This window comes from Cloeon dipterum, chromosome 3 (assembly GCF_949628265.1).
Source record: "Cloeon dipterum chromosome 3, ieCloDipt1.1, whole genome shotgun sequence".
Classification (NCBI taxonomy): domain Eukaryota; kingdom Metazoa; phylum Arthropoda; class Insecta; order Ephemeroptera; family Baetidae; genus Cloeon; species Cloeon dipterum.
Genome location: NC_088788.1, coordinates 34475930 through 34503312, shown reverse-complemented (window position 1 = coordinate 34503312; position 27383 = coordinate 34475930). Strand labels below are relative to the sequence as shown.

General features: G+C 42.5%; 5 protein-coding genes across 10 annotated transcripts; 3 read left to right on the top strand and 2 right to left on the bottom strand.

Moving 5' to 3' along the window:
- Window positions 1–523: 523 nt before the first annotated feature.
- On the top strand, window positions 524–6252 carry LOC135939146 (Krueppel homolog 1-like). Of its 2 annotated transcripts, none has more exons than XM_065483362.1 (4): window positions 524–735; window positions 2871–3379; window positions 3445–3786; window positions 4206–6252. In XM_065483362.1, exons 2-4 carry the CDS (start codon window positions 2897–2899, stop codon window positions 4854–4856), a joined length of 1476 nt encoding a protein of 491 aa, XP_065339434.1. In that variant the 5' UTR covers window positions 524–735; window positions 2871–2896; the 3' UTR covers window positions 4857–6252. The 2 variants fall into 2 exon arrangements, with proteins under 2 accessions (XP_065339434.1, XP_065339433.1); XM_065483361.1 differs by lacking the exon at window positions 524–735 and adding an exon at window positions 1640–2011.
- Window positions 6253–8047: 1795 nt separating this feature from the next.
- Window positions 8048–10058, bottom strand: SmB (small ribonucleoprotein particle protein SmB). Its single transcript, XM_065486503.1, has 5 exons — window positions 9922–10058; window positions 9488–9854; window positions 8985–9152; window positions 8290–8355; window positions 8048–8231 (listed from the first exon to the last, which is right to left on the bottom strand). The coding sequence occupies exons 1-5, from the start codon at window positions 9922–9924 to the stop codon at window positions 8212–8214; spliced, it is 624 nt and encodes a 207-aa protein (XP_065342575.1). The 5' UTR covers window positions 9925–10058; the 3' UTR covers window positions 8048–8211.
- A 1060-nt stretch (window positions 10059–11118) lies between these two features.
- Window positions 11119–12309, bottom strand: LOC135941179 (uncharacterized protein C1orf131). Of its 2 annotated transcripts, XM_065486505.1 has the most exons (4): window positions 12198–12309; window positions 11595–11900; window positions 11327–11543; window positions 11119–11273 (listed from the first exon to the last, which is right to left on the bottom strand). In XM_065486505.1, the coding sequence occupies exons 2-4, from the start codon at window positions 11897–11899 to the stop codon at window positions 11172–11174; spliced, it is 624 nt and encodes a 207-aa protein (XP_065342577.1). In that variant the 5' UTR covers window position 11900; window positions 12198–12309; the 3' UTR covers window positions 11119–11171. The 2 variants fall into 2 exon arrangements, with proteins under 2 accessions (XP_065342577.1, XP_065342576.1); XM_065486504.1 differs by lacking the exon at window positions 12198–12309 and having other exon boundaries at window positions 11595–12088.
- A 153-nt stretch (window positions 12310–12462) lies between these two features.
- On the top strand, window positions 12463–18069 carry RpI135 (RNA polymerase I subunit Rpl135). Its single transcript, XM_065486471.1, has 17 exons — window positions 12463–12642; window positions 12699–12936; window positions 13044–13238; window positions 13656–13895; window positions 13948–14120; window positions 14180–14329; window positions 14383–14642; window positions 14693–14806; window positions 14862–14990; window positions 15076–15656; window positions 15842–16018; window positions 16072–16173; window positions 16224–16333; window positions 16386–16536; window positions 16592–16748; window positions 16808–16933; window positions 17520–18069. The coding sequence occupies exons 2-17, from the start codon at window positions 12718–12720 to the stop codon at window positions 18011–18013; spliced, it is 3378 nt and encodes a 1125-aa protein (XP_065342543.1). The 5' UTR covers window positions 12463–12642; window positions 12699–12717; the 3' UTR covers window positions 18014–18069.
- A 1005-nt stretch (window positions 18070–19074) lies between these two features.
- bur (GMP synthase burgundy) lies at window positions 19075–25516 on the top strand. Of its 4 annotated transcripts, none has more exons than XM_065486477.1 (13): window positions 19075–19212; window positions 20655–20860; window positions 22188–22282; window positions 22338–22455; window positions 22520–22673; window positions 22732–22875; window positions 22934–23099; window positions 23155–23306; window positions 23840–24235; window positions 24288–24413; window positions 24517–24747; window positions 24807–24995; window positions 25094–25516. In XM_065486477.1, the coding sequence occupies exons 2-13, from the start codon at window positions 20670–20672 to the stop codon at window positions 25193–25195; spliced, it is 2064 nt and encodes a 687-aa protein (XP_065342549.1). In that variant the 5' UTR covers window positions 19075–19212; window positions 20655–20669; the 3' UTR covers window positions 25196–25516. The 4 variants fall into 4 exon arrangements, with proteins under 4 accessions (XP_065342549.1, XP_065342550.1, XP_065342548.1 ...); XM_065486478.1 differs by having other exon boundaries at window positions 19077–19212; window positions 20652–20860; XM_065486476.1 differs by lacking the exon at window positions 19075–19212 and adding an exon at window positions 20279–20421.
- The last annotated feature ends 1867 nt before the right edge of the window (window positions 25517–27383 follow it).

The window sequence follows — 27383 nt, the reverse complement described above, 5'->3', positions numbered from 1 at the left end:
CTCTCGTCTCTCGTGTGTTAATTCCGCCCGCAGATTGGATGCCGCGGCCGCACGACGACCTATCTGCGCGTAGTGTGAAATTATTGGCTACACGCGCGGCATTCGCACCAAACAAAGACGAGAATCCCCGGCTAGGAGCCTCCACGTGCCTCTTTTCCAAGCCCGTTGCCCTCGCGTTCCCCCCTCCTACGTTAGTAAACTGTAGGTCGTTCAGCTAGCGATGACGTAGTACGAAGCCAACCTCCAGGGGCTCCAGAATTTCGGAAATTTGTACAAATTCGCCGGAATTTTCGTCTAGAAACACCTGGAAAAAGATTCGAGTGGTGAAAATCCCGATCCGACGGGTATTTTCGTCAATGGATCTCGGGGCGGGGACTTGGAAGCGGCGTACGCTCCTTTTGTTAGGTTGGCAACCTGGTGTGGTAATTCTGCTATCAATCCATTGGGTGTTTAAAGCGAGAGGGACGTACTTTTAGAGCGAGAGGCAGATAGCGAGATTTTATTCCGCGAAGGCTGGAGGGGCAGGTGGGGAGGGGAGCGCGTAAACACAGAGTTGAGGCTGCTTTTCTGAGGCACTCTGCGCGACAACGTAGGGTTGGTCAAGCTCTGCTTTTGATTGTCTAGACGTTCTACGTTTTCGCCACTTTTCTCGCACCCTTCGTTGAACGAAGACCTGAGAGGAGCAAGTCCAATTCAACAATCATAGCACAATGAACGGCAGCCAACGCTGACCAGGTAAGCCGAAATTCGCATTACATTATATGTACATAGCCACACTTCCTCCTTATCTCTCCTCGAGTTCCGAAAATAATACATAATTCGCTCACCGCGCGCACCGCCTTTTCGCGTGCTAATTCTGTCACTGTTTTGACGAACAACCGTTTGCTTTGTCTCAAAGATCACTAGAAAAATTTATTGCGAAAATAATTCCGCGAGTGAAGGGCACGAGCGCGCGAGCTAGCGCGAAAGAGAGAAAATTATTGCACGATGCAGAAACGGTTTCTGCAAGTAGGTTGCACTCGAGCACTCGTGTTTCTTGCAACGTGCAGTTTCTCTTTTGTGCAGCCAGCGGGAGAAACTGACCTAGCCTAGATTCGAACCTGCGTCTGCAATCGGGGTCACCTTTGCCAACAATTCGCGCATTTCCTGCCTCTCGCTCTCGAAAGTTGCGCGCGTGACTTTTGCAGGCGCAACCGAAAAAGCCTTAAAACCTTCCTTTCCCACGGCAGGAATAAATAAATCGCGTGCACCCCAGTGATGGAAGTCGAGGAACGCATTATTTATTATTAACTTGCATTTCCGACGAAATAATTTTCGTAGCTCCTGAGTCAAGGTTACGTCAGTGAGGGAGGTCATGTAAATCGCGCACTTTGTTTTTCGGGGTTTCCAAATCGAGGGGGGTGGTGTCTGCCGTGCAAGCCCGCCAGCCAGCGCAACGAGTCGGGGATGGTGTCATAGTGTGTGTGTTTCGGGGGGCGGAAGGAATGGGTTAGGTCGTCGGCGGCGGCGGCAGCGAAGCGCGCAGGCAGCGGGCGAGCGAGCGAGGCCGCGGGTAAAGACCGATTCAGTGCTCCACGTGGAGGCTCCTAACGCGGCGCGCTCGAACAATGCGGTATTAACGTATTAATTCGCCGCTCCGCTTAGAATCCCCGGCTGAGGCGCCGGCTTGCTCGCCTCGGCAGCCGGGGGTCGATGCGAGGGGGCCGCCGCGGGACGCTTGCGCCGTGCCACGCGCGGCCATCAGGAGGGTCGAGGCACTGACCTGGCGCAACTGGAGGGGTCCTCGACTTTCTCCGGACGCAGTCGGCTGCGCCAAATTCGGGAGTTAAATGCACTCGGCCCGCTAGCGCCCGCTGCAGTTGCATTCCGTATTTCGGTGCGTTAGGACCTCTATCTCTCTCTTACTCCGCGGCTCGCAGGCCAATGGCGCAACCCTCTCCTTCGTGGTCCAAAGGGCCGCCGCAGCCGCCGCGCAACCCGGAGCAAGTGAAGAAGCTTCTCTGGCTCGATGGTAGGATTGCAGATCAATTTTTATCTCTTAAATATGAGGAAAATTAAATGCAATTCGGTCATTTATCTAAAAATAGGACATTTATCAATTAGAGTCAAAGTAATTTAGACCAGATTTGATTGAAAAAAATCAAAGGAAAAATTAGAGCACCTCCGAATTAAATTTATGAACAATTTTCTCGGTACATGTATTTTTTTAAATAAAGCTGAACATAAAATTTGTGAAAAAACCTTTTTACCTTTACTTGTAAATACTGCGTTCTAAAAATGAGAAAAACGCTAAAACTTTCTCAGGTTGCCTTTTAACTTTTTGAGAAAATCTGCTCGAAGGTTTGTGAGCTTAAATTGTGTCCTTTCTGTGAAATCACGATTTTTTTCACACTTTTGGGAACTTTTCTTGCAAATTCGCATTCTATCGGAGAGAGATCGAAATCGGGCATTAATTTGGCGAAAAATTGGGAAAAATCGAAAATCTAACCTCGGCCCCGATTTCATTATTGCACATTTTAGAGATAAACTGTCGCTAAATTTCACAAGCAAATTACTCTTCGAGTCAAAAATGAAAAAAATGTTCTTCATTGTCTGCCTGTAGAGCTCTACTTTATGAATTTCGCTGCTATATTTCTGCTAGAAGTGCAATTATTGTAGTGACTTGTATGATCGGGTTCACGAATATTCCTGTTCCTCCGGAACTTAAACGAGCAGTAGTAGTTCTGTTTTCTTGGGCGAGCTTACTGCAATCAATTCTTTATCTTGTCGGTTTCTTCCATTTCCTTTCCTTCATTCCTCTTCCCTCGAAGTTCAATTAAAGAAAAAAATGCGACTCTTTGATTAATCAAGCCAATTTTTGTCTCCCGCAGAGTCCCTTTGGAGTAAGGTGTCGGAGATGGTAGGGTATCTACACGCAGCAGAGGGCAGCACAAGTAACAGCAGCGGCGCCAAGCCAGAGGCGGCGCCCGCGCAATCCAGCGTCAACAGCGTTGTCTGCAGTCCCGACCTAGAGGTGTTCGCATCGGCGCAATACCAGTGTGCGTTGTGCCACAAGAGTTTTGCGCAGAAGAACACGTACCAGAATCACATGCGTTCGCACGCAGCGCCCACAGCATCGACGGTCGTGCTGCCACCTGCCACAGCTTCAGTCCAACCGCCTGGCGAGGTCAGCACGTCGACAGCGCCGAGCAGCAACGGCGCCACCGCCGGTGAAGACCCCTACCCTTGCACCATCTGCGGCAAGACGTTTGCGGTGCCAGCGCGTCTCACGCGCCACTTCCGCACGCACACGGGCGAAAAGCCGTACGAGTGCGAGTACTGCCACAAGTCCTTCTCTGTCAAGGAAAACCTCAGCGTGCACCGTCGCATTCACACAAAGGTTGGTTGTCCAGGTGACATTTTCCCTGCAGAAATCTCACTTGTTGTCTCTCTTTCTGTCCTCAGGAGCGACCGTACAAATGCGACGTTTGCGCGCGTGCTTTCGAACACTCAGGGAAACTGCACCGACACATGCGCATCCACACTGGCGAGCGACCGCACCGGTGCAACGTGTGCGGCAAGACTTTCATTCAGTCAGGTCAACTGGTCATCCACACGCGCACGCACACAGGAGAAAAGCCCTACGTTTGCCAGGTCTGCCACAAGGGCTTCACCTGCTCCAAGCAGCTCAAGGTGCACTCCCGCACGCACACAGGGGAAAAACCGTACGCGTGTGACATCTGCGGCAAGGCTTTTGGCTACAACCACGTCCTCAAGCTCCACCAGGTCGCCCACTTTGGCCAAAAGGTGAATATTTATTTTTAAAGTGTCGGTTGGTAGTTGCGGGGTGGTTTTTTAGTCAGGATTCTTTGGCAGCGAATCAAAAACCATTAAAACATTTAAAAAATTAGGGTTGTCAATTTTTTTTTTAAGTTTTGAAAATAAAAAATGTTTATTTTTGCCACTTGAACCCCTTATTTTTGCTTATTAAAATATCAACTGTCATTAACTGTTTCGATTCTTAATTGAGGAATTAATTCAACTTGCATTAATTAAATTATTTTTTAGACTTTTGAATTAAATTAATTCAATTTAAAAAAAAGCGTTAATGTAGTGAAAAAGCCAATTTATGCTGGTTATAAATTCAAACTATCAATTTAAATTTGATTTTGTGTTTTAGTAAATTCATTATGGACTAACCTAAATTTTTCTGCTTGTGTTCGCAGGTGTACAAATGCACATTGTGTCACATGACATTCAGCTCGAAAAAGGCGATGGAAGCGCACATCAAGACTCACTCTGGTAGCAACGCGGAAGCGATGCAGGCGGGAGCGCAAGCGATGGTGTCGGCGCCGTCGCCGCTCGACGAGTCTCCGTTTGGTCAGCCGGCGGCGCCGCGCGCTGAGCGCGTATCGATTGACCCGGCGCTGCTGACGGCGATCGACCTCCGCGAGGGCGGCAACGTTTCCACCGGTCGGCGCCACGACGACGAGGACGACTCACGATCGTCGTCGGCGACACCACCGCTGCACGTGGACGAGGAGGCGGCGACGCCGATCGAGCCGACCGTGCGGCTATGCCCCGACCCGCGGTCCATGCTGCCGGCCGCGCAGACAGACTACCTCTCGGGTGGCGCCATGCCACCCAACTACCTCCTGCTCGAGCGGCGCAAGCGGGGCGCGTCCGTGCCGCCCACGCCGCCCAACTCGAACCCCGAGTCACCGTCGCCGGCATCCTCGCCGGACCCCGGCGCGGATGACGGCGCCGCGGCCCCGCGCAAACGCTCCAAGATGATTCTGCAGCGCTACATGCAGGAGTCGACCACGCCGGTGCGCAGCTCGTCTGTCATCCGATTCGCACAGCGTCACGCCCACTGAACTACCTCGCCATTCCAAAGCTATCGGCGTCGACGCCGCCGCCGCCGCAGGACCCCTGAGAGGAAGGAGCAGCATTTTCGCGCCGCGTTGTCTGACAACAGTTTACACATGCATATAGGAAATTATATACATACCTTGGGCGCCGCCTCGGTGCTCTGAAGACGACATCTCTGCGCTGCTTGCGGGATGCATTCAAGAATTTCCTCGTGAAGTAAAATTACCTTTTAAGCGTTATGGTAAAGTAACTCTATATCGTGGATGTAACGAAGAATGGAAGGAAAAAATACGAAAGTCTTAACTCACAAGAAGTCTTGCTGAATATCATTCAAAATGAGAACAGCGATATATTTATACTTGAAGCGGATCCTGAGAGGTGAAGCGAGCCGCTGCGGAAAAAGTAATCACACCGTTTTGATTGGTTTTGATATTGTCACTTGTTTCGTTCTTTCATGTTTTACTTAATTTATTGTTAGAAAGTGATTGATTTCCAGGAGTCTAACTCTCGTGAATTTAGTGTTTGAAAAACCAACGTTATGATATATTAAGTGAGCATTATGTATTAATATTATTATATAGAATAATCTGATAATAATATTTTTCTTTAGTCGCCTCTTCTAGTTTTTGAGCAAACCCTCTAAGGAGTTTCCAAACGATGCTGTAAAAATGAGATTTTTGTGTGACTTTTGACTGTGGTGGATTTTTTAATTTCTAAAAGAATTTTACGGGGCAAACCTAAATAAGTGTATATGTACTAATTTAAGACTGCATTGAGCGGCACTAAGCGAATCGAAACGTGTGTATCTGAATTAACTGCTGGCAAACAAGACTGCGTTTATTCTCCATATTTTCGATGACTTGACTTCAGGGAAAGAAATCCAACGTTTTGGTTCCTAAACGGACTGATTATAAGCAAAAAAGCGCGGGTTTCGATTCGCAGCCGCATCTCTCGATTGTTGCGAGCTCAAAACTGAAAGCTCAGAGCCCTTTCCAAACACCTATTAAAAACGAAAACGCGACAATCGCAAATGTACGGAAAACATAAATCACCAGACGAGCAAAATGTATGTGCGTCGAGAGAATAATAGGAATTTTTCTAAAAGCTCTGAAAGCAGCTCTTAGAAACGGTTATTGTCTCTTTTTAATTACCTTTTGCCCCAAGATCGATTCGTGTTGATAGATGCAGTGAGAAAGATTATTATCTATTGTTTGTTCCCATAAACACTTGTGAACACTTGTGCTGTTTTGTCAAAAGTACTAAAAATTTGTTAGCCACAAAGACCGGTAAAGCGGCAAAAAGAGACACGGAAGAAAGTGTGTCTCTATAATAAACGTGTAAATAGGACGAATGTACCGCAACAGAACACAAGAATTAAAGTTCAAAACATTATTTACCGAACTCATTGCATTTAATTTTCAATCCTTTCGGCGTCGGCGCAGCCTCCTCAATATAGAAAGACAGTGCGGTGGGTCGCGAAAAGAGGATGACAGCGCGCCGTGCAAAGTGCAAAGCGGCGCGCTCGCGCTGTCCTGCTTGCGTTTGCAAAAGCGAAAGTAGTCGCGACCCTAATACGCTCTGTTTGCTCGAGCAGATATAATTTGCGTAGCGCATTTCTTTTTTCCTAGCGACTAGGTAGCCTAGGCAACTGTGCGCGCCTTCCGCGGGTCAGTTGCGAAAAGTGTGCGCTGTGCCAATTACATCGGTTGGAAAGAGCGAGAAGAGGGGCCCCCCTACCACCAATACACCGACCTTGCAGACTGGCAGGTCGCAAAACTCGCTGCGTTGATCTATCATTCGCCAAACCGACGCTGCTTTTATGTGTACTACGTGCTACTTTCAATTATTTTGTAATACATTCTTCGCAATTGATCGTTTTATCGCAATTCGCAACTATTATTCGCTTTCTAATAGAGATATTTGCGAAAGGGAATTTTGTTGTGCACCGAACAATTTAAGATATCAACATTTTTCAGTTTTTTATATATTCTAAATTATTTTACCCCATCTAACGTTTTCTTCTCCTTTATTATTTAAAATAAATATTAAAGTAAAATCACCATATTATCTAAAATTAAATTTGTGGCCTAAAAAAGATGTAATATTTTAAAAAGTCGAAATAAAACATTTATTAGGCATTAAAAATCCTTAAAATTAAAAAGATTTTCGATCTGGAGGTAAATATACACGTGAAGGTTGCAGGTGCCCAATACCATGTGACTCATTGTCAATACCAACCTAAACATAATAGCACTATTATTTGTAAGTTCTTCTTTACAGCAACAGATGGCGCTCAATAAGTACCACAAACTTCATATCAATTTTAATTTAAACTAATATTTAACTGTCTTTAATATCAAAAACTCAAATATTAAAATCTTAAATCATTAGCTTTTAAAATGTTACAGTTCTTTTCTTTGTCAAAGGTTGTGAGAGAGTGAAACAAGCAACAATCGAAATAAATCTATGCGATGAGAAAGTCTTTCAGATTCCAGCACTGGTCTATTTTCAACATTATCTAAGCTTTGGTTATACGTAGGAAAACTACTGACCGAAGGGCAAATGATGAGACGTGATTATGATCTCATGTGAGTTACAATTTACGTCTTGGGGTGGCAACATCCCATCGCAACTCCTGATGCCCTCCCTACTATAACCCACAATTTTAATAAGACTTAACTCGAACCTCAGTTTGTGACATTGCCAAGCGCAAATCCAAAATAACATTTTTCATTGATGAGTGATGTTGAAGATATCCTGAGGTGAAATTTATAATTATAATTAGTACCTCAGGTCTCTCAGAAATTAAATTAAGATATAGCAATTATTTTTTCATTAATGAGTTATTAAATGGTAAAATATAATTTTTTATTTAAGCCTGTGCACTATTGGTTTACTTAAGACAGCTATGGTTGCACATCAGTCACGCTACTTTGTGTATTGCTCTAATATGTGCGTTTTGAAATAGATTTTTACTTTGGTGCAAAAAAACTGACTTCATCCTCATGTCTTGAATATAATTTGATTCTAACAAGTACTGTTGTCTCCTCAGAAGCATGATAAAACAATTTACTGTTATTATATTTCAAAAATCCACTCCACCTATCCCGCAAGCAACTGAAGAATTTAATTTCTTTCAACGCCACTAGCATTCTTGTGCTCAATGTGCATTACATACGATTAAATAAGAATCTCCTTTCCACATTCATACGCGACTAACCATTTATTTCCACGCGTTTAATAGCTATAGTAAAAAAGTATGTACAGCACAGCAATCTTGCTGGATTTCATCGGTTGCAAGCAGAGTTGAACTCCAACTTGCACTTGCACTCATCCAATCATCCAAACTGAGAATAATGCTTAGAATGGCCTTGGTGGTCCTGAAATCAAAATCAATCATTAGTTTCTATAAAGTACTTTTACAAAATGTCTTTATACCTGGCGGAGGAGGGCCTCTCATTCCAGGAGGAGGAATTCCTCTTCCCATCACGCCTGGAGGCATTCCTGAAATGCGAGTCAGCATTAAATTTGTTTCATTGAATTTCAGTAGATATTTACAGGCAAAAATTTAAGATAATATTGCATTGCGAACCATAGCATGTAGTAGTTTCTCTCCACAATGTGCAATAATGAAATCAGTACCAGGGAACAGTTATATATAATATTTTTCCCAATTAATCATTAAATTAAACGATTTTTTGTTTGAATTTGATGATTCCCAATGCAATCTGTCAAATAGTGAGCTAATATTTAGGAAAAATTCCCGAATTTGTGAAATAAATCGTGATTTTACAGTGAGGAGACAAATTATTAGCATGCAACCTTTTGAGCCAAATTAAAAAAAAATCAACGGCACCCTGGGTAAATTATAGATTTTTTATCGTTTTGTGTACATGCCCAAAGTTCAAATAAATGTATTATTATTATTATTTTAGAAGGAATTTCAAATAGTCAAAAATTGTTATTTAAATTTCTATAAAGCCTACCTTAACTATATTCTACGTCGAGTGAATTAATATAAATGCGGAGCTTTAAGAAAATGACTTAATGCAAGAAGTTTCGGTCCAATAATTTAACGGAGACAACGCTCTGTTCTTACTTCAATTATTATTAAATAAATCAATTGAAATTACCCATCATTCCTGGAGGCGGGCCCATCATGCCTGGAGGTGGTCCTGGAGGCATTCTGCTCATTGGAGGCCTGGGTGGTCCACCCATTGGTGGCATTGCGCCTCGTCCACCACCTGGCGCCATAACTTGGGGTGATGGTCCACCAACTCCTCGAACCGGACCTTGCAGACCTAATAGGAGCATAAATTATTAGAAATATTGCCTGAAGAGACGAGCCAAGACAAAAACAACTATATTATTTTTTCACAAATGATTCGGTCAATAATAAATCAGAAATTACAAATCAGAGGTTTTTTGAGTACAATTTTCCTTCAATAACTACAAAAACCTCTTAAATCGATCAATTGAAGTACACAAATTTTAATTTCAATGCTCATGGAAGACTTAGGGACCTTAATAGCAGTTCTAATGCTTCGGAACTACACATACATATCTTTCGCTTATTGGGATCACAAGTCTTAAGTAATTTTAGTACAGCAGAAATAGTATTATTGTTTTTCCCCACCTGCAGGAACAGTTGCTGCGCCGACTGGAACTCCACGTCCAGCAGCACGTCCCATTCCTGGGCCAGGCGCGGCACCTGGGATGGGGACCCTGGGAAGGCCCTCCTCTGGTGGTGGCGGCCCTTCAACGGTGAGGGAAACGATGTTCTCGCCGCGCAGCAGCACAAAGCCGAGTACCCGCTTCTCCTCTTTGTCAACGCCACGGGCCACCTTGGACTTGACTCTGCGGAATTCTTCGCAGTCTCCAAGAATCAGGTTCATATGCTTGTCGAACGCTTTGAAGGTGCCGATAAATGTGCGCGAGTCCTGGAGGATCACCCGGACTCGGTAGTTTATATGCGCCAGCATTTTGTTGTTTTTACCGATCGTCTAGTCAAATGATTAAGAAAATAGGTTATATTAATAATTTTGCTATTAAAATCAATAGATAGATTACCATTTTGGACGCTGGTTGATCTGATGATTCAAGATGAAAAATTCGCCGGGTTGAGCCGGCGTCTGAATGTCAAACAACACAACAACAACAGAACCCCAGCGCCAAGCGCAGGAAAGCGTGGAAATGCGCCTGCGCCGAAGCAGCAACGCCCACCTGCCCGCCAAACGCGTTCGCTAATTTTTCAAGAACGTATAAAATAATATATATAGACAGATTGCTCTGTTTCGTTCAGCCCAACGCTATTAAATCCCTTTTTTCGAAGGGTTTGGAGCATTTGATGACATGAATTTTTTTAATAAAATGAACAAGACGTGCTGACACCATTATTAAATTTATTAAACTGAATAAAGGCTGCCATATTCCGGATTTTTAACTTGATAAATTTGGGTTTTTGGGATTTTCTCCCGGTTTGTTTTTGAAAATTGTACATGGGAGGTCTAGATATCTCAGATCTCAAGTTTTTTGGCCCAAAAATACCTGGGCTTGTGTGAGTGGTGGGGGAAACCTCCAGCTTTTTTCTTGGGCTATTTAGCAGCCCTAGGCGTAGTAATTTTCGCCATTATTGATCTGTTCAATGTCTCGTCAAATTTCGAGGAATTTAGTTTCTTTTGTCATAAATATTTTGATATTTTTTTAATTAATAATTTCTACTAAAACTACATTTAAATTTTATTCATTTCCTTTTTTCTTTTGCAGAAATATTTTAACTTTTGTAAATGTCAATTTCTGACTGTATAAATATAAATTAAATTATTTCCACCTTCAGCTCACTCCAACTCAGGATGGTTTTTTTAATTGTGCTTACTTCAAACTAACTTATTTATTAATTTTTTATCTATATTATACTAATTGGATCGTGTCAATAATAAACGGAAAGATATCACAAGATTTTCAGTTTTAAAAAATAGCGCAGAATATTTGACGCAATTATAGGAGTACTGTTAAAATTAAATTTTCACTTTGAATTTAGAAAAAGTGAACTATATACAGCAATTATCAAATTAATTCTATGAATTTAAATTAGTTCAACTCATAGACACCACTGCAATTTAATGAATTAATAGAGCAAATTATGCCGTTTTAAAATTTTACAGTTGGAAAATTTACATAGCAGACTAATAAATGATTTTGAATGATTCCCCTGGTTGAACACCCCTTTATCAAAGGTAAAAATTTGACATTAATAGTTGTGTACGATATGTGTCCAAAATATTTTATTTCGTTACTCACTACAAACAAAGAGAGCGGAGCTATCTTTTTGATTTTTGGAATTTCTTATTTTTAGGTTTCCCGGGTTTCCCTGTGCTTAAAGAGGCAGCTGTTTGAGTCTTGAGATACTTGTTGAGTTTTGCCTGGAAATTAAATTACAGTTTTTCATAAACGCTAACGTTTTAGTTCGCCTTACCTTGTCTACTTTTCCATATTTGCCCAAAATGCCTGACTTCAGCTTGGTCGGAGCCTTTGGCGTTCCTTTCTGACTCTTGTTAGGAGTTGCTGCACTGCCCATAGTTCTCCCAGTGGCTGTTTTTCGACCAGTTTTTTTTAGTATCTTTCCTAGGGATCTCATTTTCTCGTCATGCTCCTCAGCTTCTTTTTCAGCTTCTCTTTGCGTCTTCAAATCCCTACACAATGGAATTAATTCTGCTGTTAGGAAAATACTTCTCGTCTTTTACCTGTAGTTAACGCCTCTCCGTTTCCCAGGCCGCGCCCCTAGACTAATAGCCAGGGCCTCCTTGGCCTTCATTTTCGAAGTAGATTTCAAAGACGACATCGCTAGTTTTGTTACCTCAAATCTGGCTTTTTTGAGATTGAAGTCGCTACTTGCTCCCTTGAGCGAATTTAGTGATTCCTCAGTGAGTGCCCCGTCTTCGGTTTCCTTCGTTCCTTTAGGTCGCCGGTCGTTGAACACAACCACCTCCACTGGAGGTACTTCATTCAAACGCAGTGCTGCTGCTTTTGTTACCACTCTAGACGTCATTCTGAAAATTTTGATGTAAAATGCAATTTTAATGGCCAATCAGTCGTTAAATTTCAAAATTATTGGGCACTTTTCTCTTAATTAACACACGACTTAAATAGGTACGGAATTAATTTTTCCCTGAACATTAAAATAACACGTTATGCAAAAGTTACATCTAAATCTATGAAGATATGGAAAAGCTACAGTTCTCGCCGACTTTACCGTATACACGCATCAAATCTGTTGTCCCTATAAAGGCGAAAACTATAACTTGGCGAGAACTGTAACTTTTCCATACAACAAATTTTTTCCTTGCCTTTTGAATTATTAAGATAAATATGAGGTCTAATAAACAAAAGATTAGAAATCGACAGTTGAATCTGGACTGATCTGGACCCAGGACCCAGTTCCAATCAGCTTTGTCGGAGAAAAAACATGCGGTGCAGCCGGTGCAGTGTGTCATGCGGCATGCAGCTGAAAAGTTTTGTTTATGCAGGGCTACCACCATAACTATGTATCAAGAAAAGGAACAACTAAATACTAATTTTCACGGATTTTGTGTAGTTATTTAAATGAAATCAAGCTAGTGAGCTTTACTAAATTTACAAGAAAACTAAAAGAATCAAGATTGATGATTTATACCAATTACTAACAAGAATTATATTTAATTTGGTTGGTTCCCTTCCCATTTCCATTCGAAAAGAATGGTGTTTTGCTGACCATGTGCTTGTGCTCTCTTGTTGTTTAATATTTTGTTTGAGGTTTGAGCTCAAGAAAACATTGATTCTTTGACTAATTGACTCTTTCGCATTTTTAGGATTAGTTAAAGACGCACAATGGAAGATCACGTGGAGCCAACTCTCCGGCATCTAACTTCAGCGACGTTTGGGCCACCTCCGGAGGAAGCCAATCCAGTTTTGGAGGCCCTTGGCACTCCTCATGTTGACTCTTTTAACTGGATGCTGAGTGAAGGCCTGGGTTTAATTGTTAAACACCTGAAGCCTCAGCAGATGGAGCTGCCCAATGGACATGGACGCCTTTCATTCACTGTTACAGTAATAATCTTTTTATTTTTAATTTTCATCTATATCAGATTGTTCACTCAGATTTTTAGGGTTATGTAAATTGCTTTTATTAATGCCAATGTTCCGCCGCCCTTTAGGACCTTAATATCAGCCGACCTGCCATTTACAACTCGGTGTTGCCCATCAAGAGCACAAAAATCCTACCCAGCGAATGCCGGCAAAGAGGCGAAACCTACAAAGGGTTGCTGACAGCTAAACTGCATTGTTTGCTGGATGGAGAGCCACGACAGTCAGTTCAACTAAATCTTGGGGAAGTTCCTGTCATGCTCAAGGTAAATTGAAATAAATTATATTAAATTCGCCACTTGCCAAAGCCTTTTAGTGTTGTTTGCGCCAGCGGTTACTTTGCATTTTAATGCACTTCCGCTGCGATTTAAGACTCAATCCTGCTGGTGTGCTTTCTGCTCTTAAAATTATTTTCTTTTTATGTATTTGAAACAAAAATCAGTCCAGCTAATTGCCATAGAAACGTGAAAAACCTTTTTTTTTGACGATTCTATCGATTGGTTTGACTGATTTTCGTTTGCAACACATCTAAAGAAACCATGTTGAGGGCTGAATTTACACTAGCAGGATTGAATCCTAAATCGCAGCGGAAGTGCCTTGAAATCGGTAATATGTTGGCGGCTTTGAACACTAAATTCTGATATAATTATAATGCGTTGAATAAACCCATTTCAAACTTTCAGTCTCAAGCTTGTCATCTAAGTGATATGAGTCCCCGTGAGTTGGTGAAAGTAGGCGAAGAGGAGGACTGCTGGGGAGGCTACTTCATTGTCAAAGGCCATGAGCGCCTTGTTCGAATGCTTATCAGTACAAGGCGCAATTTCCCCATTGCCTTGAAGCGTGGTACCTGGCGCAACAGAGGCCCTTTATTTTCAGATCAGGGTGTGTTGATGCGTTCAGTGTCTGAGGATCTGAGATCAGTGGTATGATTCCTCATTCGATCGCCAAAAAACAGAGCACTAAAATCTTTCTCAGAACAACGTGGCTCATTTCATCCTGGATGGCTCGTGCAAATTCATGTTTTCGCATGAGAAAACACTCTTCTTTGCTCCTGTCAGCATCATCATGAGAGCTACCACAGAGCGCACCGATGTTGAAATTTACAGCAATCTGCTTCATGGAGCTGAAGGGGATCAATACTATCAGGGGTATAATGCCAATTTAAATATTTTTTCTCAGATTATTAATAGACTTCAACTCATTATAGTTGTATAAGGACAAATTTACGCGAGGCCCACAGTGAAAATGTGCACACAAAGGAGGAAGCATTGGCGTTCTTAGGTCAAAATTTCCGAGAAAAGCTGAGACGGCTCCCTACGTGGTACACTGACGTGGAAATTGGCCGCTACATCATAGAGTTAGTACTCTCTGGCTTCTTTTTTTACTTGTTTAATGTTCTGTTCACCCTAGGCAATGCATTTGCATCCACGTTGACAAGTACGAGGACAAGTTTGAGTGCGTCTGTGAAATGGTGCGCAAGCTGTACGCTTTTGTGCAAAACCGCATCAAAGCTGAATCAGTGGACACAGTGATGATGCAGGAAGCCCTCCTAGGCGGGCATTTGTACATGCAAGTCTTGGCTGACAAACTAGAGAGGTGGTTGATTTCTCTTAAGTCAAACATCACAAAAAGGTCTAAAATTAAAGGTTCACTGTACGCGTTCACCACCGGTATGTTGTCCCTTGTAATCTAGTCGTTTTTTTGTAATGATTTTTTCTAGATGAACTTGACCAGTGCATCAGAAGATGTGGTACATTTGAAAATGCGCTTTCGAATTTTTTGGCCACAGGGAACATCACATCCAACTCGGGATTGGGACTCATGCAGGATAAAGGTACACAACGAGTTGATAGAGTTACACAGATTTAATATCTAATTATCTCTTAAAGGGCTCACAATTGTTGCTGAAAATATTAACCGAATGAGGTACATGTCTCATTTTCGGGCCATTCACAGAGGCTCCTTCTTCCAAGAGATGAGAACGACAGACGCACGACAGTTGCTTCCAGATGCTTGGGGTCAGTTCTCTCTCATTATTTTGGATTTATTTCTATATAAAATAGTGTCTTAGATTTTACTACATGCAACGTGTTTCCTGTTCAGGTTTCATCTGTCCTGTTCACACTCCTGACGGAACTCCTTGCGGATTGCTGAACCACTTGTCCAAATATTGTCGCATCTCTACCCGTCCTGAGGAGATCCACGAGCTGCCTGAAATCCTCTCTTCCCTAGGCTTGGACGCGATTGAAAGACATCCTGTCGCCAACAAGCATTACTTTGTACATGTTGACGGCCGCGTTGTTGGCGTTGTGAAGCGCGAGAAAGCTGCCAAGATGGTGAATACATTGCGCCTGCTCAAGATTGCAGGGGCCAGATTGGGCCAGGGTCTCGAGATCTGTTTCATCGAGGAGGAAGAGGGCGTTCGCGGGCAATATCCTGGCTTGTACATCTTTTCCAATGCTGCCCGATTTGTGCGCAAAGTGCTGCACATCCCGACTCGCCGCGTTGAGTTGTTGGGCTCCCTGGAGCAGGTGCGGCTGCAGGTGGCCGTCAGGCCCACGGAGGTGATGGACAGCAAAGCTACGCACCTTGAACTTTCACCCACAGCCTTCCTCAGCACTCTCGCCAATTTGATCCCAATGCCTGACTGCAACCAGAGTCCCCGAAACATGTACCAGTGTCAGGTCAGTCATTTCAAAATTCAAAGCACTAATAATTACTGAATCGTCAGGGGTCCGCAGGTTTGTCTGAAATTTTGGTTGCAGACTTTAGGCTTCAAAATGACCTATATAGTAGGGGCGAATTTTTGGGAGAACAGCTTTTAGCTACTTCTTGCATAATATTGACTGTAAATTTTATTGTTTTGCAGATGGGTAAGCAATCCATGGGCAATCCAACGCACACGTGGCACCTACAGTCGGAAACCAAATTGTACAGGCTGTTGACACCGTCGGCACCCCTTTTCCGCACCGCTCACTATGACGCTGTGAATCTGGACAACAACGCTATGGGTTTGAATGCCATCGTAGCCGTAATTTCTTACACGGTGAGTTAATGTTTGTCAGCACTGAGCAATACATTAATTGACTTATCATTCAGGGTTATGACATGGAAGACGCAATGATCATCAACAAATCCTCCTACGAGCGAGGCCTAGGACATGGCACCATCTATAAATCAGAGTTCATCGACTGCCCACCTGTATGTTTTGAGCTTTCTTTGTTATTTACCAAAACTAATTTCCTTTCTAGAACAATGTGTTCGCAATCGATCCTAGCAACAAAGATTTGTGCGAATTTCTCGACTCTGATGGTCTTCCTTTTGTCGGCTGCCACCTTCAGGAAGGTGACCCTATTGCTTGGTAAGTTTCATTCCATAATGGACCAAAATTAAAACTAATTGGTAATCTGTAGCACATATGATTCTGCTACTGGTGCCTTCAGAGTTCACCGCCACCACAGTAAAGAAGACGTCTTGGTCGACAATGTCCGCCTGTGTGGAACTCCTCAAACTTCAACACGAGTTCCTCCAACATCTCGAGTGTGCATCACTCTTAGAGTGCCTGTATGCATACCAAAATTAACCAACCACACTTTTGTTACAATGTTCTTCTTAATAGCGTAACCCAACTGTCGGCGATAAATTCGCCAGCAGGGCAGGTCAAAAGGGCATCTGCAGTAGGAAGTGGCCCACGGAGGATCTTCCCTTCACCGAGTCAGGTCTCACGCCAGACATTGTTTTCAACCCCCACGGTTTCCCATCTCGAATGACAATTGGTACGGCCTTATTATTTTTTAGTTGAAGGAAACTGTGTGACACAAATTTTCGCTTGCAGCTATGATGATTGAGCTGATGGCTGGAAAGTCAGCTGCTGTGCATGGAAGGGTTCATGATGCAACACCTTTCCGATTTTCAGAGGAGGATACGGCTATTGATTATTTTGGCAAGATGCTTGTCGAAGGTATGAAGTAAAAAAAAAATAACGCGATATTTGACGTGACATTTCAAACTTTGGTTTTTGGTGGCCCTATGGGCCGGACGGCACCACTTATGGTACCAATCGACGCCCTTCGGTGAGGCGCGTCCGCCTATTTGCGGTTTTTCAAAATAGAACCCTGATTTGAATTTTCACGAATTTAAATAACTGTAATTTACAAGACTTCAATTAAAATTTTTGCTCTCAAATCTGTCCAATAATTCAAAAATTGTATTTCCTCTTTAAGGCTTGGCGTTTAATGCGTAAGCGAATTTAATTTTTCTCATGGCGCATTGTTCAATTAATTTTTTTCTTGAAAAATTAAACTGTTTTTGTCATTTTTTCGCTTTATGTCGGTCCCTCTCGTCAAATTTTATCCAGTTTTTTTGCAAAGTTTGGTAAAATTCCCTTAAGTGTGATATAAATCGTGTTTTTACTAGAAGAGACAAAATTGATGGTCGCTGCTTGATAATCATGCCCAATATTTAGATAAACAAATTTTCTGTAAAACTCTACTTAAATTTGTATTATTTGAATGAAAACATTACAACTTGTATTAATAATTTTTCAGCTGGATACAGCTATTACGGCACAGAACGAATGTACAGTGGAGTAACTGGGCAGGAGATGCAGGCTTCCATCTTCTTTGGAGTATGTTACTACCAGCGACTGCGGCACATGGTGTCTGACAAGTGGCAGGTGCGTTCAGTGGGTGCTGTCGACCCCGTGATGCGGCAACCGGTCAAGGGCCGTCGGAGAGGAGGTGGTGTCCGTTTCGGAGAGATGGAACGCGACTCGATCATCTCGCACGGCGCCGCCTTCCTGCTGCAGGACCGTCTGTACCATTGCTCGGACCGCAGTCAGACCACTTGTTGCGTGCAGTGCGGCAGCATCCTCAGCGTCTGCTTGCTGCCGAGCAAGGAAGGAGTGCCCGAGTCTCTGCAGTGCATGGTGTGCGGGCCCGAGAGTGATATCCGCAACGTCGAGCTGCCACATTCTCTGCGCTACTTGGCAGCACAACTTGCCTCTGTCAACATTGGCCTCAAATTTGGACTTACTAGATAAATAATTTGTTTGACTAATTTTTGTTTGATTTTCAATAAATTTAAAATTTACAAAGACCTATTTTCCTTGAGAGAATATTTTTTAATTAAATAATAGGCCTGGAAAATCCCTATGTTGCTAATGCGTTAACTCATATCTTAGGATTCACAATAAGTAGCACTGACATTTTTGAGAAAAATGGTTGCAGAATTAAGAATGCTTTTCAAATGGCGAGCATTGTCTCCTTATTTTAAATCCTTTTTTATTTCACAACAAAAAGTTTCCCTAAAAGGTTTTATGCGCTGTTGGATAGGTCTTGACGAGTAGAATTGAAATCCTGCCAAGAGAATGTGGTCAAACGCTGGAAATTTTGGAGTAAATTTGAAAATTTGAATTTTAACTTAAGCAAAATGTCCTTATTTATAATTGCATATTGTAGAGATCAAATTTTGACTAACCCAATATTTTGAAAATTGTATCGCATCAATTAAAATTTTTCAGAAGATTAATAAAATACGATAGTCAAACGAGGATTAAATAACATTCTTCGTTAAATTTCGGAATTTGCCAAATTTCTCGAGATGTTAAACAGTATGTCGCAGGATTTTGCTTGATTTCGATTCCTCTCGTCACAGAGTCTTTACGATAGTGTGTGCAAAATAAGAGCTTAATACAATATATATCTTCTGGCGAAATAAATCATAATTTTTAGTAACGAGCAAGTGCGTCAGCCACTTGATGAGCATATTATGCAAACTTTGTAGAACATTATGTCAGAAAAATTAAACAACAACGTGGGTAAAATTTTTGCCTTTTCCTTATTTCCAGAGCATTTGAAAACTAAAAATAATATATTTTAAAATCCCAATATTTGACAGCCAATAAGTTCTTTCGGCTTTTTATTTTACTAGGTACCAACCTAGCAGGAAGCTAGAAAGTAATTCTCACCTGAAGGGTCAAAACGATAAAAAAAATACCACAGTCACACGTTTAATTTCAAATCATAATAGAGATTGATAGTGATAGGATTGAATAATTTTCAAACTTTGCAAGCTAGAGCGCGGTTAGTCGTCGTCTGTTTTGTACTTGCGCGCCACGTAGCGATGGAAAGCAACAGCAGTTGTCACAGTGCCGTGCTCAAAGTTTAGTGGAAAATTGCCGAGTGGTCACTTGAGTTTTCCTATCGACGCCCTGAATAATCGTCGGTGATTTGGAAACAGGTGGGTGAACTCCCTGATTTTTCATTCTCTCTGCAGCAGTGCTTTTGTTTAGCGGTATCAACGAGCGCGATGCCGGATTAGTGTCGAATTTACAGTCGTAGTGCGATTACTGCGATTCGTGATCTGGGCCAATGAGCTGCGTATTTTGTATGTGGTGGGCACGCCGTGCGGCATCAAAACAAACCCTTTCGTTTCGTGTTTTCGGCAATTTTATTCCTTCATAAGTTGCGTGCTGTGAACCTTGCGGTTCGGCCATTACGATCCAATGGAAATAAAACTTAATTGTTCGAGTGGACGTCAGCTAGACAGTTTCGGACAGCCCTTGGGGGCGACGAAAATTGACCTCGATAAGGTATCTGAGTTGTGCCACCACACCTTGACTAATAATTTTTTCTTTCTTAAATTTCAATCTGATTTCTGCGAGATTTAGTTGAGTTTTCGATCGAACCAGTCTATTTGCAGGAAAGGGGCTTGGCATCCCTCTGATGGAACAACCACGTGCAGATTGCGGTGAGCAGCGAGCGCGGTCCGCCCACTCCCAAAACACACTTTTTCCCAAAATAATATTAAATTTATGCATTCCTCAATATTCTGCGCTGCGTTCCAGTTGCAACACCGCCTGTCTACATACTTGATTTGAAATGTGAGACGTTTGATCTAAATAACTCGAGCGTGCCAAGCATAAGCGGCTAACTCGCTTATAAAAATGACACCGAGGGTAGAGCAGGGACAGGCCGCGCCGCAAAGTAGAGCTTGATTTCAAATGAATGATCTGAAACCACTTTAAACGATGAAAGGTGTTTGTCCTGTCTTGTCTCACTCAAGCTGAAGATTAAAACTTGACCTTAAAAGAACAGTAATTTATTCATGCGGTGTCTTTATCCTAATCGAGCGTGATAATTATTGTTTCATTATCTTCGGAATGTCGGTGTCATCACGATAATGTCCTCACGTCGAAGGAAAAACATGAATGAAATCGAAAATAAATTTCAAGGGCCAAGTGCAACTGCTCAAGTTGTTGTTCTGAAATGTTTACTGCGCTCAGCTGAGAATGCGAAAATTTATTTCGGTCCTGTTGAGTCAAGGCTTCTTTGCTTTGTCATTACTCTTGGCTCGCGTCGAAATTTCAGTGTGGCCAAAGTGAAGTGGAAATACATTCTGCTCTGTTTTGGCTGCCAATAGACTGCTGCTGGCTAATTAATGGCCTGGGTAAGTGGCTCTCGATCTGAATAAGTACAATTATTCGATCTCGTCGCGCCTCTGCTTGCGGCCTGTGTACTCACAAGTTAGTCGCTTCTTGACACCGCCGTCATCTCATCCCTCATTCCGTAGGACTTTGTTTGTTTGTTGTGCCATTCGGAAAATTTCCACCCATTTCACATTGCAATAACATTAATATTGCACTCATGTTGGCCGCTGTTCTCACTTCGCTGTTTCAGCAGTGCTGTTTTCCAAGCATGCACAACACGAGTCCCGAAACGCGAACCAATGGAGCCCTGGCCAGCGGGGTCAGCGAGAGGGTGGCCATTCTGGACGCGGGGGCGCAGTACGGCAAGGTCATCGACAGGAAGGTGCGCGAGCTGCAGGTCGAGAGCGAGTTGCTGCCGCTCGACACTCCCGCCTTCACCATCAAGGAGAAGGGATACAAGTGAGTATAGCAAAGCAAATTTCTCGCTCGCCCGGGGTCGAAACGCAATGGCTCGCATTGTTAAGCATGAGCAGTTTCGACACAGTGTGAGATTTTTTTAGCATTCGTGCGATTCATTACTGGCTGCCCTATGTCAGAGATGGCAAAAGGTTGTTAGTTTAGTGTTACTGTATAGAAATTCTCAGATACCACAACGGGCTGGTTTTCCCACCTTTACAGTGGTTTTAGGAACAAATGTCTTGGATTTAAATCAAAGATCTAGGTGCTGGGTGGCGTAAAGGTGGCCAAGTTGGGCCCAGCCTGTGTTATTGGAGCCCACGGGAAGTGCTGAGCAGTTAGGTTCAAGAAAAAGTATCTGTGCCCGATTTCTCTTTAAACGAACTTCCTAAAATTTATTTTAATTATTATTGGTATCAAATTAACAGTGTCGAAACCCTGTTGGCATGAAATTTGCTGTAGGCGAAACCCTAGTACCCTAAAACATCAGGTCAAAGCCAAAAATTGCGGTTTGCCTGATAATTATTTCCTGGTTTGAGCTAGTTAGGTCAAAAAATTAGTGAGAAAAACGTCCTTAATTTGACTAAGGCAGCAAGTCAAAGTCACAAAAATCAAGTCAAATGTTTAAAAACTCTGGCATACCCCACTAAATAAAATTTCAAAAATCCCAGATAGACAAATTGTGGCCTATACACTTTGTATCAATGCTTTTAACACCTTTTTTTTTTTTGAAAGTACGAGTCAAAGTGATAAAACGTGGCTTTGTGCACCCTGAAAATGATTTTTTTTAAATAAAGTAATTTTTTGTGTAGATATCGACCGGCTTTGCCCAAATAAATAATTAATTTTGTTTCTTCGAGGTGATGTTTGGGGCTAAGACCCATCCCCTGCTCCCTGGGGGATGGAATTTTCGTGTTAAATATTAAATTAGTCAGAACTGAGCGTTCTTAATATCGTTCCATGTGTTTTCCACCACGAGAATCTAAATTCTGGACTTATCACATCGTATCTCGCTCCCTTTGGTCTTAATACCAATGGCAAATTTCGTCCAATTCTGAAGGGTGTCGACAATCTTTATTGTTTCAAAGTTCGTTGAATTCAATTTGATATTTAGATCTACTTACACCTTACATGGAGGTCAAGAAAGCTGTCATGACAATAGACTTGACTGATGGTTGATACAAACCTCCTACAGAAAAATTGATAGAGAACACCCTTGACAATAAAGAATAAGTTCAAGGCTACATTCTATCAAACATTCCTGCACCCATTAAACCTTTTGAATTAGAACTGACTGTAAACAAATAATAAAAACCCTCATTCATTTCAGGGCCGTCATCATTTCTGGTGGGCCGAACTCGGTCTATGCCGAGGATGCGCCTAGGTACGATGCTGACATCTTCAGGATAGGAGTGCCCGTCTTAGGTAAACCCTGCCCGCAGTATCCCTATTAAATTTCTAAACATGCCTTTGCTTGCAGGAATTTGCTATGGCATGCAGATGCTTAACAAAGAGTTTGGCGGCCAAGTGGTGCGCAAAGAGGTCAGAGAAGATGGTCAGTTCAGCATTGACGTGGACGAAAAGTGCCTGCTCTTCAAGTACGTCTCATTTTCGCCTCTTATTTCCTATTTTGTCAAATTTAAACATAACACTTCACTGCAGGGGCCTCCAAAAGGAACAGCAAGTGTTGCTAACTCACGGAGACAGCATTGACAAGGTGGCGGAACACTTCAGAGTGATTTCCATGTCTGGATCCATAGTAGCAGGGATTTGCAACGACAAGATGAGACTGTATGGTGTCCAGTTCCATCCAGAGGCATGTTTGAGTGCTCTGTCTTGGAGAGGTGGCCCTAATTCTGTGTGTGTGCCACTAGGTGGACTTGACCCCGAACGGCCAGGCCATGATGAAGAATTTCCTCATGGACATTGCCGGTCTGACTGGCAACTTCACCCTGCAGAGCAGAGAGGAGCAATGCATCAAGTACGTAAAAGACACCGTTGGAAACCACAAAGTTTTGGTAAGCTCGCGAAAAGAAACTTTTGACGAGATGCGTAACAGTGGCTGCTTGGTGACAGTTGTTATGTAGTGGCGGAGTTGACTCGACGGTGTGTGCGGCACTGTTGCACAAAGCTCTGAGAGACGATCAAGTTATCGCTGTGCACATAGACAACGGCTTCATGAGGAAGCAGGAGAGCCAAAAGGTGGAAGAGTCGCTCAGCAACCTGGGTCTAAAATTGAGAAGTGGGTATCTTATTTTTTAAAAGTCGCCCATTCTTAATGTTTGCTTCCTTTCCAGCCGTAAACGCAGCTCAGAAGTTTGCGTATGGTTCAACAGTCATTCCAGCAGATAAAAGGGATCCTACCTCAAGGGCACACGTTACTAAAACGCTAAATGCCACTATCTCTCCGGAAGAGAAGAGAAAAATCATTGGAGATATGTTTGTCCATGTGAGTTTCACCCAAATTCACTCTTAAGATGGTTTCAAAAGGGTCCAATTGAACATATTCTGAAAGATCTTGATTTGGCCGTTCTAGCAGCGTGTAGATCTTGCAGATTGAACCAATACAGAGCCCGTCAGAAGTCGTTTAAGTGCCCACGCTTGGGAATTAAATTCTGCTGGTCTAGTCTGACCTCAGGAGGGCATATTTCGCTGATCGTGCAATTTTGATTTTTTTTTCACTATTCACGTGAACGCAAAAACAAGAGGTCTCAGCCAGCCGCGCTGCGCTGCGCCAGCCATCAGGGAAAAAGGTCTTAAATTAAAAGTGCACGAGAAAAAATATCTTGCTGCCCCTCGGGTCATCAAGCACTATCAAACTTCCCGTTTAAAATATTGTCAGCCGCCGGTGAAAATAGCCAGCCGCCAGGGAAAAAAATTCGGCTAATCCGGTACTGCCAGCTTCCGCCTTAAATCTCACGGATGGGACCTCTAGAAACCTAAGAGACTCTGTATCTCAAAAACTAACTCTTGTGCCGACAGCTTGCCAACGAAATTATCCAGGAGTTGAATCTGCGTCCGGAAGACGTATTCCTCGGGCAAGGCACCCTGAGACCTGACCTCATCGAGTCGGCGTCCATTCTGGCCAGCTCGAAAGCCGACGTGATCAAGACCCACCACAACGACACTGAACTCGTGCGGCAGCTGAGAAGTGCTGGCCGTGTTGTCGAGCCGCTCAAAGACTTTCACAAAGACGAGGTGCGAAATTTGGGTCGCGACCTCGGACTGCCCAACGACATGGTCATGCGGCACCCCTTCCCAGGGCCGGGCTTGGCCATGCGTGTCCTGTGTGCCGAGGAACCGTACATTGAAAAAGACTTTTCAGAGTCACAAGTTGTTGTCAAAATTATTGTCGAATACAACCAGATGCTGCAGAAGGTGCGACTTTGCGTGGCTTTCATTTTCCAAATGTGACTCAATCCGATTGCAGAAACACGCTCTTCTAAACAGAATCGAAAATGCGACGACTGAGGAAGAGAGGAAGCAACTGCTTCTCATCTCGAGCAAGCTACAGCTGGCAGCTATCCTTTTGCCTATCCGAAGTGTCGGCGTTCAGGTAAAGCTACTTCATTTTAAGTTGGTTCAAAATTAAACAGTCACATCGACCCCAAGCACTTTCTCACTCAGCATCGTCTCAAATAAAATTGTTCTGTTTGCAGGGTGATAGTCGCAGCTATAGTTACGTAGTGGGAATTTCGTGTGACGGTCCCCCTGTTTGGGAGGACCTCATGTTCCTCGCCAGAATTATCCCTAGGATCTGTCACAACATCAACCGTGTCTGCTACATTTTCGGCAAGATGGTGCGAGACCCCGTGCAAGATGTGACCCCCACCTATCTCACAACAAGCATCATTAGCACCATCAGACAAGCAGACCATATTGCCAACCAGGTAATTTCTAATTCTAAGCTTAGACTCAATGAAAAATCGATTTTTTTTATCATTGACAGGTGCTGATAAGCTCAGACTTCTACAGCCGAGTGAGTCAAATGCCAGTGGTGCTAATCCCCATCCACTTTGACCGAGACTCGATTGGACGAATCCCGTCTTGCCAACACTCTATTGTACTGCGACCATTTTTGACTCAAGACTTTATGACTGGTATGCCGGCCACTCCTGGAAAGGAAATTCCTGAAGAGGTAACTAAGAATTTTTCTGGAAAAATTTTTCCTCCATCTGATCAGTGCTTCCCCCACCCATTTTTTTACTTTTTTTTAACTCTGAAATCGATGTTCAGGTGGTGATGAGAATGGCCAACGACGTACTGGCTGTACCTGGCATTTCGCGTGTGCTCTACGACCTAACCTCAAAGCCACCCGGCACCACGGAATGGGAGTGAGTGAGGAGTCAGTGACCGCAACACACTCTTTGTTGTTTGCTTATTGTTGTGTGCCTCGACGATGTGACTCTCGAGTGTTGTTCAACTTCGTTTTGGTGATATGTTAAAAAAAAGCAACGCCGCCACAGGACCATAAGTAAATGACTACAAATTTTTCATCAAACCGCATCAAAATACTACTTCTGTTATAAATCGGTTGCAATTTTTTGCGATACATTGACCTCGGTTGGATGATTGTCTGGTAATACTTTTTCTCTCCAGCATCTTGATTGATGATACTCTTAGTTACTTTTTAAAATACAGTTTATTATTTGGCATGAACTTGACATTTTTGACTCTAGTTTTTTTCCCACTTTCGCGTTTTCTGAGAATAAATATGGGTTTTCTGGTAATCCGATAGTGCCACAAATTGGTGTTGCTTCTGCTTGGTCAGGAACCTGTTGGGCATTTCCATGGTAAGAATGACGTGACGGGTTGGACGTAAATATTTATCTGATGATCAAATGGAACAAAATGTTTTATCTGTGAACTTAAATTTTAAGCATCGCTTTAGCATATAATAAAATTCTGTGAATTACACAATTCTTGATGAACATTCATTTCTGATTTTTTAAGTTTGATGCCTTTTTTTGGTTACCAAGAATACTTAAAAAAATTCGGCGGGCTAAATATACTTATTATGCTCTCTGTCTGACCATCAATTTTATAAAAAGGAATGCGATGGTAAATTTTAAAATTCACATGACAGAACAAAATCGATTAAAAATTGAGTAGGATTTTGAGGATCCACCTTAACCTTAACTGTAGACAAACTGCGGGCTCAAAAACTCATTTCCCAGGCGTGCAATGGAATTTAAGCGTTCCCAACACGCAGATCACTTGCTTGATAGGTTGCAGCTTTGGTAAGTATGCGTGTTTCACGCTTGTTTACCTTTTAACTACAAGGCCTTTTGACTATCGTGTGATTATTATCGGCTATCTGCTATAATACGTAAACACATGGGTGGAAATGAACGGAATAATGACCAGAGTATAAAACAATTAGATATAGCTGCATCAAAATAAAAGAATGTGTTAAACAATAATGTTTTCATTGAGCGCTTAGAAACTTTTATAAAATCTCTAAACAAGTTACTTCAAAGTTTTCCAATTTTATTGTTTCTTATATTACGAAAATATGGACATTTTAATATTTACAATTATGAACACAGGAGTTAAAGGGGGTGAGGGGGTTACTGCAGTCAGGGATTTAATCAGCTTTGTGTTTACAACCCAGACACACAAGAAATTGACGTGAGCAAGTTGAATCTCTGCCTGGTTTCGAATTTACTTGGGTTTTGAGGTTGTGTAGGGGTTGTTTTGAGGTGGTGTGGCCGGAATTGGAACAACCCTTGATGAAAATTAGGTCTTTTTGACTCGAATGAACTATAATCACGTTTCCCAAGAAGCCGAAATATCGGAAATTCACATTTTAGGGAGTGGAAAAATCGTAGGGGTAAAATTAGCGTTGACACTTTAATTAATACGTCCTCATACATATCCCCTGAAAATTTCATAACGATATGAAAGCTATCTAGGCTGCAGTAGTAAGAAGTATACTATCATGCTTTTGCTGTTGTTCGAGCTTTTTTGTACATTTATAGTTTAAAATTTTGACCTTGATCTTTGGCCTTCAAAGATAAATCCTTAAAGAGGGTTGCTAAGCGTAAATCTTACTATAGAGAGTGGCAAAAATTTCATCCTGACCAAGATGTCCTGCATTTAAAATTTTCGAAAAATTCCAGGACATACTCAAAATTTTATTTTTAGCTCTATATTATTTAAATCAAAGCGTCTTTATCATCAAAATATTATGTGAAAATAACTTTTCGTCGTTTTTTTTAATTTTTTAATTTAAACATTTTAAAAAGATTTATGCAATGCAAAGCCTGCTTTAAACAAAAAAATATGTGTTGTCAGAACAATTGCATTAGTGGAGAAAAAGGGTTTCTCTGCATACAAACAACTCAAAGCCGCATAGTGCTCCATTAAGTATGAAAAAACCCAGTGTCGGTAGAATGCCAAGACGGAAATTGAAAGGAGCGCGGATCTTCAAAGCAAGTTTTCTTGCCTGCCCCATATAGTACAATGTATTAAATATTTGATGCACCCACCGTCTTACTCTCTCCTAGCCAGCCCTCCTAATAAG

Coding starts and splice junctions, on each gene's coding strand:
- LOC135939146 (XM_065483361.1), top strand. CDS start 1,924: ATGGCGCAACCCTCTCCTTCGTGGTCCAAAGGGCCGCCGCAGCCGCCG. Junction 2,012..2,870: donor GAAGCTTCTCTGGCTCGATG/GTAGGATTGCAG, acceptor TGTCTCCCGCAG/AGTCCCTTTGGAGTAAGGTG. Junction 3,787..4,205: donor TCGCCCACTTTGGCCAAAAG/GTGAATATTTAT, acceptor TTGTGTTCGCAG/GTGTACAAATGCACATTGTG.
- SmB (XM_065486503.1), bottom strand. Junction 8,356..8,984: donor CCCGCCTCCAGGAATGATGG/GTAATTTCAATT, acceptor CTCGCATTTCAG/GAATGCCTCCAGGCGTGATG. Junction 8,232..8,289: donor GAGAGGCCCTCCTCCGCCAG/GTATAAAGACAT, acceptor TTTTGATTTCAG/GACCACCAAGGCCATTCTAA.
- LOC135941179 (XM_065486505.1), bottom strand. CDS start 11,899: ATGACGTCTAGAGTGGTAACAAAAGCAGCAGCACTGCGTTTGAATGAA. Junction 11,544..11,594: donor CGGAGAGGCGTTAACTACAG/GTAAAAGACGAG, acceptor TCCATTGTGTAG/GGATTTGAAGACGCAAAGAG. Junction 11,274..11,326: donor AATATGGAAAAGTAGACAAG/GTAAGGCGAACT, acceptor TTTAATTTCCAG/GCAAAACTCAACAAGTATCT.
- RpI135 (XM_065486471.1), top strand. CDS start 12,718: ATGGAAGATCACGTGGAGCCAACTCTCCGGCATCTAACTTCAGCGACG. Junction 15,657..15,841: donor GAAACATGTACCAGTGTCAG/GTCAGTCATTTC, acceptor ATTGTTTTGCAG/ATGGGTAAGCAATCCATGGG. Junction 16,019..16,071: donor TAGCCGTAATTTCTTACACG/GTGAGTTAATGT, acceptor CTTATCATTCAG/GGTTATGACATGGAAGACGC.
- bur (XM_065486474.1), top strand. Junction 22,283..22,337: donor GATAGGAGTGCCCGTCTTAG/GTAAACCCTGCC, acceptor CTTTGCTTGCAG/GAATTTGCTATGGCATGCAG. Junction 22,456..22,519: donor GAAAAGTGCCTGCTCTTCAA/GTACGTCTCATT, acceptor ACTTCACTGCAG/GGGCCTCCAAAAGGAACAGC.